Genomic DNA, 13,141 nt, shown 5'->3' with positions numbered 1-13,141 from the left:
GTTGAATGGACATCTGATCTTTATCAGGGCGTTCACAAATCGGTCTGAAGAAAACCCTCTTTGTTGGGGGTTATTTTGTCTTCACTGAAATTCACTTTTCAGGTTTTAGACATTCCATTTATTTATAAAGTCAGGGCGTGCCTGTACAGAGCAGGTGAAGTGGAGTTATTTTGCCCTGAAACTATAAGACCGGCCCCTTGTGTATTTTGCAGGAATGGGAAGGCATGTTGCAAGGTGAGGATCTAGCTTCTCTTGATCTCCAGTACTGTATAGTATTGTAACAGCCAAAAGCTGACTTTAAACCCTTAATACATTAATAAAACTTCAGCATGTTGAATACAGAAACAATACATGAATTTCATTTGATTCCAGCCCGTTATTAGCTGAAATATTTACATTTTACTTATTTTTTTCCTTCACCTGTGTAAACAAACCCGATTGCCTGGATTCTTCCTCTGCCTGGAATGTCAGATATTTTGCATGTCAGTTACCATAGTAACGGAAGAAGCCAATAGTAATGACATAGGTGGGCAGATACTGAGAACTGATTGGTCAGAGGTTTGGACTGACACAACGGTGGGTGTAGTGTAACAGGTGTGGTGTAGCAAAGGTGGGACACCAGATGCAAGGCTGATTAAAGGTTGACAGAAGCTACTCGCCTGTACGGACCTGACACAAGACTCAGTTACAGGTAGGATTTACAGTATTATCAGCGTTGTAGGCTATTTCTGAGAGAATGGGAGAACTTACTGTACCTGATATATACAATAGAATGTTGTTGGGTGTATCTGCTGATTGTAACACCACAGCTGTTGTAAATACATTAACTCCTCAGAACAAAAATAATGAAGTAAGTCAATACTTCTGGATTGGAATGGATTCAAACCAAATGGTTGCATGCAATCCACACCTACTGTACCTGCTGCTACCTACCAATGTGGGCATGTTATTACTTGGGTTTTGTTTGTTTATGTTTCTGCGTGTACTGTGCTGTACAGTGTGTGGAATGTGTCTGTCACTTACACACCCATATGCACTATTGCAGGTTAAAAAAGGCCATGGATCTGGACTACTACAAATCACATGTAAGTTAGTATCCTCTTTCCTCTGCATTCCTCTGTTTCCTATCAAGTCTTCAGGTCTAAATGGACACGCTATGTTCTTTGTTTCCTCCGATTATTTACATTCCCTCTGTTGTTATCTCTGTTCTTACACTAAGCTTTTATAAACAGTGCTGTATTACTAGTAACAAAGGCATGTGGTGTCAAATAATGTACGAATGAGTGTCAAATGAATGAGTGTCAAATAGTGTATGAGTGATTGTCATATTACTTACTTAAATACTGTATGAGAAGACATAATTATCATAAGTCCATAATGAGTATTTATTTTCCCTTCAACAATTTATAAAGTTGGCTCGAGGCTCAATGCTTCTAGTCTGTCTTAATGTGTTATGTTGATAATGTAACTGAATTGAGAACTGTGTATTTTCACAAGTGCTGCAAAATACATTAAAGGTGGACATGCTTCTCAATCTCTCTTAATTCATCTCGATGAAAAGTGATTGATATCTTTGTTCCTTTGTGTGTCACCCACTAATGTAAGTCATCTAATCTCTGTCATCATCACCCTTGTGCTATCTTACAACACATTCCACCTGACATTGTTTTGCCAACATTCCACTTAATGGTATGCTTGGTACGGTATGCATGCATACATTATACAGTACAATATTCTTACTGTACCTCTAACCCTCTATTGTCTATTCTTTTCTAGATTTAACGACACCATTTAATGCACTATAATTTTTTTAACCCCTTTCAAGGTGTTGTCCATATTTGGACATGTCATAGGCAAACATGTTCACGAACAAAAAGTTTTTTTTTTTTAAACTAAATCAAATGTCAAAGTTTCACAAATTCACAAGCTTGTAGATGTTTGGTTGAATTGCAAAAATTGCTTGTAGATTGGCTATTTTTGGTATTCATCTTACAATGAAGAATATAGGGCCTACAGTATGTGGATAACAAACAAGTCTCCCCCTCTTTCTCTTTCTCTCTCTGTTTCTCTCTTCATTAGGACATGTCATGGGGTACATTGGGTACGGTGCGTCCCTTCCCTAACTTCCACCCTGACAGGGATGCTCTGGAGATCCAGACTGCTCTGGGGAAGAAAGGTACCTCCTCGGATGATAGACTTGATGATGGCAGGTACACCTGCTTTAGGAGTAGAAAGCTTACAGATACATTTTACACTCTCAGAGTTAAATTAACACTCTGGATTCTGCCATGTACAGCTACAATGGCATTTGAATTGTGGTGGTGGTGGTGATACCTCTTAAAACCAAGACAGTCAAACAAAGAAAAGTATTGACTCAAAAATTGCATAACTCAGAATTGGCTTTAGAGCCATTGTGTCACAGTGGCTCAGTGTTGAGACAGATACTATCATTGTAATCTGAACACTTCCTCTGGATCAGATACAGTGACTCTGGTGAGAATCCTGACCAACCGGAACAACCATCAGAGACAGGTCATCGCCCAGACCTACCAAGAAGTAATAGAGAAGGTAAACAAATGGCATGATCTTCCCACTATCTTGTGCTTATAAACGTCAATGTGTTGGTACCAGTAAAAACAAGTGTCTGATGGTGTCACGTGCCGAAAGTGGCTGATCAACAAACCCAGAACATGTCACATCACAACATCGTTCTGAGCTTGTAGATCGCTATTTTCTAGTATTTTTTGCCTACCACTACTCCTCTAGGAAAGTCACTAATACTATACATATGACTTATTGTTCAGGGTTACCTATTATTTCCTATGAGTAGATCATGAACAGGTGAATCATTGTGACTCTCAGGGACATTTTGTTGACATTAATTAACGTGTGTGATCCATAGCATGTTGTTACTTCCAAGTCAAGTGTTTGCAGAGTGAACTGGTCTTACGCCCTGTCGAGTTTGAACACACCTTTATTTAGAGAGAAGGTAGAAACATCACAGGAAGTCTTTCTAACCTAACAAATAGTTTGGGATGGGGATAGGATGAGGACTGAAATAGTTTCGTTGGTAACATAACTATAATTTAGCTGTCATTGTCAGATGTCAATATGCAAAACTTTATGACTAGGAGCATGGCAGTTCCGGGAATGTCTTATTATTACAGAATAGTATAGATAGATAAAGCTAGGCTTGAATTGTAGATCATTACAGTAACAACAGGCAGGTGCACTTTTACGCCTACATTTCCCATTACCATAGCATTCAATGACACTCAGGCCACTATTTGTTTATTCCTTTCTAACTCTGTGTGGAGTACTGTTTTCTTATAGCACATTTGTCACAGAATATTACTACAAATACACAAGCAGCCCTAATAAACTAATATGAAGATACACTATTCAATCACTTATCATATAGGCGTCTTTGAGCAGTGCCTCCACTGGGATCCCCCAGGGATCTGTACTTTGGCCCCCTTCTTCACACCTAGCTTGTAGAGCTACTATTTCACAGAATGTTTCCCTATTACAGTTATAATGCCCAGAAATAGGACAAAATGGTTCAGTTGGTTAGAATAATGATAGTATGAAGAATGATATACTTGGCTCTGTACTTACGCGCACAGCTGTTTCCGTCTACTCTACACAAAATCTCTTCACCAGAAATAGCCAATCTACAAGTTCACAACTTGTCACAACACTCCACGTTGTGAGCTTGCTATTTTTGGCTAATGTTCCCCCCTGAATATGAATGTTTGCTTGGGTTCTAGTGGTTTAATGTGATGGTGTGATGTGTTCCAGGACCTGCTGTCTGATTTGAAGAAGGCATTGTCTGGAGAACTAGAGAATCTCATGTTGGCTCTGATGATGATGCCAATGCAGCACGAGGCTCATCGCCTACGACAAGCCATGGAGGTGTGTGTGGGTGTGTGTCTGTCCGTCTGTCTGTGCATAACTGGTTGGAAAGGGCAATATTTAGGCTCTGGCTCTCTGCAAAACTGTAGTCCCAGTTTTCAGGAGGTGGCACACCTGTTTCTTGTTCTAGTTCATTTCCCCATAGCTTTTTTTGATTGGTTCAGCAGCAGGTTTGAACTGGAAACACACATGATACCTTCACATCTGCTGCTGAGCCAATCAATTGAATCAATTGTCACCGCCCGAAAACTGGGACTACGGTTATGCACAGGAGCCTATTTGTGTACTTGTTTAGATATAGTAAGCTCTAAGGATGGCAGTGGTGGTCAGTTAGTCTCTCCTTCCATCACTTTGATCTCAAACACTAAACACTACTGGCTGTAGCCCAGGGGTCTTCAACGTTTTCAGGCCAAGGACCACTTAGCTGAGAGAGAGATGAAGCAGGGACCCCCTCTACATATTGTATAAATATGTGATGCAGATTTTCATCGTTTTCACAGATAGATTCATAGACTTGTTTGACAGCACTGTCATCAGTCTATGTTGGATTCATGTTAATCTGTATTTTCAGACATTTAACCGCTTAAATCGTCAATATTTTGTAAACTTGACCTTTCACTATGTACTTCGACTAGGTCTGCTCTTTTTTACCTCTACACCAAACCTATTTGCCGAAAATAGCCGATCTACAAGCTCTCGTTGAGAGCTTGTAGATCTTCAATTTTTTGACTAAAGTCCTCTTTGGAAAAGAGATGCGAGTGTTCAAGTTGTTCATTTAAAATAATTATCCTATCACACAAGGGTTTGGTGGCCCCCCCTGTAATAACTCTAAGGACCCCCTAGGAGTCCCAGACCCCCTGTTGAAGACCTCTGCTGTAGCCTATTGCCATGGAATGGGTTGTTCTCTCCCTCTCCAGTAGATTGACTATTCTGATTTTGTGGTCCATTGGTGATCCTCTAGTGCCACTGTTAGACCAGAATGTCCACCTGCACGTAAGATTTCTCAAAATGTAGGATTGCCATCAAGCAGCACACCATCAAGAGGCATCAGGGCATAACAGATTAAAAAGATGGTCAACCCATCACAACATGTAAACATGAAGGAATAGTGGAGTAACCTGGACACATTTTAGCCTTTTTATTGGACAGACTAATGTTTTGATGTACATCTACTTCAGAGTCATGCGAGATCTATTGCATTTTACAGGTCCTATCCTAACCACATACAGTACTGTAAGTGGTTTTCCAAATAAATGGTAAGAGGCATGCCATATTTGTTTGCCAGTAGATGAGGCTATCATTAAACGCACATGTACATTGTGAGAGGAATATTGCTGACCCAGCCACATCACTAACATCACATCCATGGTGACAGTGTAGGCTTGCAATACTTTGGGCCCTAAATGTGGACTCAGATAAAACAATTAAAGTGTGTGTGTGTGTGTGTGTGTGTGTGTGTGTGTGTGTGTGTGTGTGTGTGTGTGTGCGTGTGCGTGTGCGTGTGCGTGCGTGCGTGTTTGCGTGCGCGCGTGTGTGTAAACAGGGTTTAGGTACTGATGAGGACACCCTCTTGGAGATCCTGTGTACAAGATCTGGACAGCAACTCAAAGAAACCTCTGCTGCCTACGCAGAAAGTAATGATTTTATTTACCTGTTGATTGAGTTATATTATTTACTCACGTCACAGTCCTTTATTGGCCTCTGGTCTTAATTTACCAGCCTTTACCAAAGTCTTGCTTCTATCCAACGGCCAACTTGCAGAGCAACTGAATTACTCAACTACTATAGAGTATACATTGTACTGCTCAATTAATTGATTTACTGTCGGATTGAGGACCATGTGTGACCTTTTCCTGTATCTTTCTGTGCTACAGTGTACAAGAAGGAGCTGGAGAAGGATCTGAAAGGAGAAACCAGTGGAGACTTTGCTAAGCTCATTGTGGCTTTGCTAAACGTAATAGTAAACCCCTTTTCCACCTACTCTGTGACTAATGGTATCTCCCACCAGCTAAATGGAAGATCAGTACAGTAAAACAGTTTTTGAGAGGATTTTACTTTGTAGTAATAAATGTAGGCACCTGCACCCCTTCCAAAAAACATTTCATTTATTTAGCACCTGCATTATGAAATAGTCATAATTTCCATTCCATAGATTATGTTATGCTGTTGTTTATAATGACATGTGAAATAGGCCTTCAGGATTCTTCTCTCCTCTCTCCCAACAGAAGGAAAATGTTGCTGGCTGTGTTCAGACAGATACTGAGGTACAGTTTGAGATAATGCCTTGTGTTAAATCCCCTTACTTCTATCAATACGGTTTCATTCTTTTGTTTCATTGCAATTGTTAGCTGATATCCTGATCCTGGAATTATATAATTAACACTTAAACCACTAACTACTTAGTTGACCAGGGACCCCTAGCTTTTTCCCTCTACACCAAAATCTCTTTGCCGACAATAGCTGAGCAACAAGCTCACAACGTGTCACATTGTGTGTTCGCCCTACAGAATAAGGAAGCTAGATTTTGTGTGGATAATTAATGATAATGTAGGAAGGGGGGATGCAGGGGTGATTTATGCTGTTTTGCTTTACAAAAAGGTATAATAATATTTAAGATATAAGGGGATTGTATGTCATATGTTTATGTTTGTTTAATATGTTTCATGGACCATTATTTCTTTTGACTGTTTTGTGTGGTTTATGATTAAATAACAGACATTGTCTGCATCGCTGAATGGGAAGAAAGCTGAAGCAGGACCCTGGATTAATATACTGACCTCAAGAAACTCAGGCCATCTAAATAACGGTACGTCATACATGTGTGTGACTGAGGATGTGTGTTTATTGTGGTGTGTTTATCTTTAGCTTCTCATGTCTCAGTACAGTATGTGCTTTTGTGTGCATGTGTGTGTGCGTGCCTGTGCACGTTTGTGTATGTAAAAAAACAAAGTGGGTTAGTGTGCAACTCATGTGATGTCAGTGAGTTATAAACGCATAAACAGAGCATTCAAGGTTTACCATTTCTTTACACTCTTTGCTTATCTGTCCTTCTGTTCATATTATCTGATATATTTTCCTCAGTCATCCTCCTAGCCTGCCTGAAAGCCCACTATCTGTCTCATGTCTTTGTGTCCTTGCACTGTGTTTATTGGAGAATGCCGACACATGTATATTTGCTACTATGTGCAGTGCTGATGAGACTGGAGCTGGAGCAGGGACAGACACTGGATCCCATCCTGGAGAAACGATTCTCAGGAGACATTAGACGTGGTTTGAGAGTATTAGGTATGTACTGTAACGTACCTGTAACGTAAAAGGGTTACAAAGATAGTGGGATAAAGATTTAAATAAAATAAATAAATATCTACAGTATAAGCATATTTGGCATTGAGGCTCCGTTTCCTTTAATTAATTCAGTGAACATATTATAATAAACAAATTATTTGCCAAATAGATATAACAGGGAAGCCAGTAAGACTCTCTAATCGGGAGATAAGCGATCGTCAGTTTGCATACACAAACATTAGAAGGCAATGGTAGCCAATCAGGAGGGAATATGGGAAATGGGACAGATCCATGTTGATGACATGACTTTAGAGATGCTGTGTACCGCTTTGCGTGATTTTAGGGCAAAATCTGTAGGATCAGTGTCCAAAGATGTGTTTTACAAAAATCTGCCTCATGGTGGCGCTAGAAGAGGGCCATGTGGGAACTGTACAGAAACAGGGCCCACATGTGGATGCTGCTGGGGTGGTGGTGGGAGTGCAAAAAAACGTCATGGAACTTGGCGCAGGGCATTGACAGGGTAGCAGCATATAGAGAGCGGAAGCAAAAAGAATGAGCATTGAGCAGGGAGGTTTAAATGGCCCCAATCAGATGGAGTGAGCACGTGACTGGTCTCCTGATCAGGAGTTGGTGCTGCTCTGAATTGTCTGCCTGAACTACTGTAGCTTCCCATACACAGTACAATCCTCAGTGATAATGTGTATCCATTAAATAAGGGGGCTTTTAGTTTGTATGCCAGTGCTGAGTTCTCTTTTCCCCTGTTGTGTGTTAACTCTGGATAAGAACGTCTGCTAAATGACTAAATTGTAAATTCTCTGTCTGTAATTTCAGTGCAATGCATTCAAAATCCTTATCTGTACCTGGCACAGAGACTAGAGACCATGAAGGTAAGGTCCGGATCGTGTCACTAAAAAAAAATCAATATTGGGTGTGGGTTGAGCATAGTCACTGACACTGTAGTATACTGTATGTATTATTTTATTCATTCAATCAGTAAAATAAAATAAAAAAACAACAGAGTTGATTTATTTATTCATGAATCGCCTCTTGCGTTTCCTCAGCCGCAGAGCACACAAGCAAGATGATGGACAATATTTAGACACAATCATGTTCAGATCAGATTGCTGTATACACCCAAAACATTGTAGTAGAGTAGAGTATACAGTTTGATTGGTAATCCCCTCACGTCCTGGCTCTCTTTTTGTTTTTAGCCTGCAGTCGTCCAAGGGATCCTGGTATCTCACTGTGAAGAAGATTTGCTTTGTGTCAGAGTGACATACCTTCAACAGACAGGCACATCTCTCTACACAGCTCTACAGGTACTGTACTGTAGATCACACACACACACACACACACACACACACACACACACACACACACACACACACACACACACACACACACACACACACACACACACACACACACGCAGACCCAAGTTATATTCATATTATGACTCTGTTCAAACCCATCTAAAATAGATGGTTAATACAGTTACATAGCTTTATTAGAAATTAAATCATTAATGTCATGTTAAGATTTGAGTGAAGTACCATTACCCATACAAGAGAAGTTTATTTTATCCTTATTTTACAGTTTTTCTTTGTTTGTTTGTTTTTCCACAGAAACCATTCAAAGGAGATTATCTACAGGCGCTCCTGGCTCTCTGTCGATCTGAAGACTGAAGTGCTCTGTCCTAAGTCTACACATTTAAGAACATACACCACTGTGATCTAGAAATAATACAATTGTATTTCCTGTTTCAGTATTTAAATAGTAAAAATAAATAAAGATGTCCACTGTATGAGTCACTGTACACACGTTTCATAATGATTATGTTTAAGAACATTCACTGCAGTGGTTTTATAAGTAACTGTCACAACCAGTTACATAATGGAGTGGTAGGTTTCTGGTCCAAAGGAATAGGTCATGACAATGCTTTTTATTGTGGCAGCTCATCAAAAACACCAAAACCAACTCATACAAACTCACTCACTCGTGAGTGACTCACTCGTGAGTGACTACATGGGGCACATGGGTGCCCCATGTAGTTAACCCTATCACTCATGGCTATAGCCACAAAAAAATAACACAATAAATGACAAACAAAATATTGATAACACAACATCAGAATAGTACCGTGCCCGCATGGCATATGCTAGGAAGTCGTAGTTGTGACACTACAATCTTTTGTTTGAAATGTCAAAGATGATTGGTGATTTTAATAGGTCCATTATACTTAGTCGCTGTTGTTGTCACACTGAAATAGCAGATCTCCAAGCTCAAGCCTGTAGATCGTCTATTCTATTTACGTTGCACTGCTAAGTATAAATCCAGCTTTATGGTTTAGACTGGTTATTAGAATCATTACATGTTCAAAGGGCCGTGTGTTTCATGGTTGGCTTTTCTGAGGAGCAACCGGCTCCTTCAGAATGTCAACTCAACACACCTGCACAGCCACACGTGCCTCTATCTATCTATCTATCTCAGTGTGTCACAACATACAGCAGCAACGGCGCCACAAAGCTCAACAGAGACGCTGTAATTGAAGGGCTTCCAGCATGCGTCGTAGTGGCCACAGTTGTTGTGGTGACGTTCCCTGCGGTCGTCCCTGGTGCTGCAGTTGTTGTGGGTGCTGCAGTTGTTGGTGCTGCAGTTGTTGGTGCTGTAGTTGTTGGCGCTGCAGTTGTCGTGGGTGCAGTGGTGGTTGTTGGTGCTGCAGTTGTTGTAGGTGCTGCAGTTGTTGTAGGTGCTGCGGTTGTTGTGGGTGCAGTGGTGGTTGTTGGTGCTGCAGTTGTTGTAGGTGCTGCAGTTGTTGTAGGTGCTGCGGTTGTTGTTGGTGCTGCAGTTGTTGTAGGTGCTGCAGTTGTTGTAGGTGCTGCGGTTGTTGTGGGTGCAGTGGTGGTTGTAGGTGCTGCAGTTGTTGTAGGTGCTGCGGTTGTTGTAGGTGCTGCGGTTGTTGTTGGTGCTGCAGTTGTTGTAGGTGCTGCAGTTGTTGTAGGTGCTGCGGTTGTTGTTGGTGCTGCAGTTGTTGTGGGTGCTGTGCTGGTTGTTGGTGCTGTGGTGGTTGTTGTGGGTGCTGTTCTGGTTGTTGGTGCTGTGGTGGTTGTGGGTGCTGTGCTGGTTGTTGGTGCTGTGGTGGTCGCTGCAGAGGTCGCTGGAGTCGTGGGTACAGTGGTCACTTTGGTTGTTGTTCCACCATTAGTAGTAATTGGAGCCTTGGTGGAAGTCTGGACGGAGAAGAAGAGATATTAGTCAGTGTTTTGTAAAGTTATAGTGGTAGGCTTGAGCTGTGTGCCATGCAAGAAATGCCTGTTTATTATCAGAGAGAGTGAGTAGTCCAAATAAAAGGATTTTGTCTGTTTTGTAGGACTGTCCTGTCATCCAAGTCACTTACTATCATATAAAATGGATATATTTGTTTATTTTGTATTGAGCGATGCTACCCGCTCCAATATGTGGCTTTCTGTTTATGTGTTATTCCAAGGGTTTTCCCATTGGATGACGTAAGTTTGATGAATGCTTCTTTTTGGAGCTGTGTGGAACACAAGCTCCCTATACGTGGCCGTGTGTGTGGGTCTCCGTCCGTGTCTGTAGCCTAAAGTTTGGCACGCTACTCCTCCCACAGTTTTTGCACCACACACTCGCACCATATGTCAAATCGACCGGCTTACTCGGGAATCGTGTGCTAGTAACTTGCTAAGAGAAAGGTTCTATAGTTTAATTGATATTAATTTATTAGTGAATTAATTTTCCCCATTGACTTATAATGGGAATCGCAAAAACTCACATTCAATTATTTTTCTCTCGCAAACCATAGGGGCTACAGTTTCAAGACTTGGAGAGGAGGTTCATAATGATTTCAAGGATTAAATAAAAAATAATAGTGTCATTTGGCCTCATGGTGGCGCTATAACAGCCCAGTTTACGTTTTGGCCTGTAACTGTTGAACCGTAGGTCGGAAAATTAAAATTTTCCCTGGATTCCTTGGGTCAAGACGCATCTCCCGATATAGGCCACGCCCATTTGCGCCAGGATAGATTTTCCGCCATCTTGAATTTTCTCCAAAACACACTTTTTGCTCCTTTTCCTACATATTTTCTTCAAATGTCTTAAAAACCGGTACACATGATCTATGAGGTGGGTAAACCACCGCTCAGTGTCTGTCTGTCTGTCTGTATGTAGCCTCTGGTGTAGCCTGAGTACCCTGGGTGACCAGAGAGGTGCTGTTGAGTCTAGCCTGCCCTGAGCATCAACTGCAATACACACACACACACACACACACACACACACACACACACACACACACACACACACACACACACACACACACACACACACACACACACACACAGCTCCACTTCGAACAGAGGTTTGATTTTTGGAGCTGTGTGAAGCACAGGCTCCCTATACGTGGCCGTGTGGGTCTGTCTGTGTGTCTGTCTGTGTGTGTGTGTGTCTGTATGTAGCCTGAACTTCCTAAACTTCGGCACGCTACTAGTCCCACAGTTTTGCCACCACACACTCGCGCCATATGTCAAATCGACCGGCTTACTCGGGAATCGTGGGCTAGTAACTTGCTAAGAGAAAGGTTCAATAGTTTAATTGATATTAATTTATTAGTGAATTAATTTTCCCCATTGACTTATAATGGGAATCGCAAAAACTCACATTCAATTATTTGTCTCTCGCAAACCATAGGGGCTAGAGTTTCAAGACTTGGAGAGGAGGTTCATAATGATTTCAAGGATTAAATAAAAAATAATTGTGTCATTTGGCCGCATGGTGGCGCCATAACACCCCACTTTACGTTTTGGCCTGTAACTCTTGAACCGTAGGTCGGAAAATTAAAAATATTTTTTCCCTGGATTCCTTGGGTCATGACGCATCTCCCCATATAGGCCACGCCCATTTGCGCCATGATAGATTTTCCGCCATCTTGAATTTTCTCCAAAACACACTTTTTGCACCTTTTCCTACATATTTTCTTCAAATGTCACAAAAATCGGTACACATGATCCACACACACACACACACACACACACACAAACACACACACACACACACACACACACACACACACACACACACACACACACACACACATACACACACACAGCTCCACTTCACACGGGTGTGATTTTTTTAATACAATTCGTACTGGTATGTGGTGCATAATAGGAAAGGTTAAATGACTTGTACAAGTAGGCTACAACCAATTCTGGTCCATTACTGTTGAGATTGTGCTCTGGCACATGCAGCTTGACTGACAATGGGCATGGAAATGGTCATGCTTTACTTGCTTGTAGATCTGCAAATTTAACCATTTTTTTGGACATAATGAGGTTTCCACCCGTCAGAGGGTGGAAATAAAAGCGATTCTGTTAGTGTGGTTCCCCTGACATCACAGTGAAGTCTGAGTAATGTGAGCATGATGTCAGAGACCTTACAAAAGTGTACATGTCCTGATGGACGGAGTCAGCATGTACCGTTTCACATTCACCTTCGGTAGCAATAATACTCTGCCGTCATTGAAGGCAACAGAAAGAGGACTGTGGCCCTATTGTACACTGTCACCTGTCACCTGACTATTGTACACTGTCACCTGTCTGTTGTACGCTGTCACCTGTCTTGGATCAAATCTGTTACTCTTGGCTAATAACATGGTTATAACCACGTAAAGGACAACTTTGTTCATGAACAACGGTTCATATTTGTAATTAGAGAAAAGAAAAGGTGAGTGTTAAAATGTTTTCATTTTCTGCTTTCTATCGTTTTTTAATGATTTTGATTTCAGTGGCTAGACACAATAAGCCAATTTCTAAGATGCACCACAGTCTTTCATGGGCAAATGTGATTTATGGGGGCTAATTGTGTTACTCTAAACAGTAATGAATAAAGCTTATTGTATCTAAAAAGTCATTTAGCCACTTGTAGAAAG

General features: G+C 41.2%; 1 protein-coding gene across 1 annotated transcript; it reads left to right on the top strand.

The window, feature by feature from the left end:
* The first annotated feature begins 649 nt into the window (after nucleotides 1-649).
* Nucleotides 650-8,908, top strand: anxa14 (annexin A14). The gene is made up of 13 exons (XM_080735355.1): nucleotides 650-691; nucleotides 1,046-1,085; nucleotides 2,080-2,176; nucleotides 2,480-2,568; nucleotides 3,802-3,915; nucleotides 5,459-5,549; nucleotides 5,790-5,869; nucleotides 6,141-6,179; nucleotides 6,631-6,721; nucleotides 7,105-7,200; nucleotides 8,032-8,087; nucleotides 8,412-8,519; nucleotides 8,826-8,908. The coding sequence occupies exons 2-13, from the start codon at nucleotides 1,059-1,061 to the stop codon at nucleotides 8,883-8,885; spliced, it is 948 nt and encodes a 315-aa protein (XP_080591481.1). The 5' UTR covers nucleotides 650-691; nucleotides 1,046-1,058; the 3' UTR covers nucleotides 8,886-8,908.
* The last annotated feature ends 4,233 nt before the right edge of the window (nucleotides 8,909-13,141 follow it).

Source organism: Nannobrachium achirus (genome assembly GCF_963921795.1).
Source record: "Nannobrachium achirus genome assembly, chromosome: 10".
NCBI lineage: Eukaryota > Metazoa > Chordata > Actinopteri > Myctophiformes > Myctophidae > Nannobrachium > Nannobrachium achirus.
The sequence above is the reverse complement of the archived record's forward strand: the minus strand, read 5'-3'. Positions and strand labels throughout refer to the sequence as shown.

Excerpts from the sequence above, each read along its gene's own strand:
- anxa14 (XM_080735355.1), top strand. The coding sequence starts at position 1,059 with ATGGATCTGGACTACTACAAATCACAT. Across the intron at positions 1,086-2,079 it reads TGGACTACTACAAATCACAT|GACATGTCATGGGGTACATT; the intron begins GTAAGTTAGTAT and ends TCTCTTCATTAG. Across the intron at positions 5,870-6,140 it reads TCATTGTGGCTTTGCTAAAC|AAGGAAAATGTTGCTGGCTG; the intron begins GTAATAGTAAAC and ends CTCTCCCAACAG.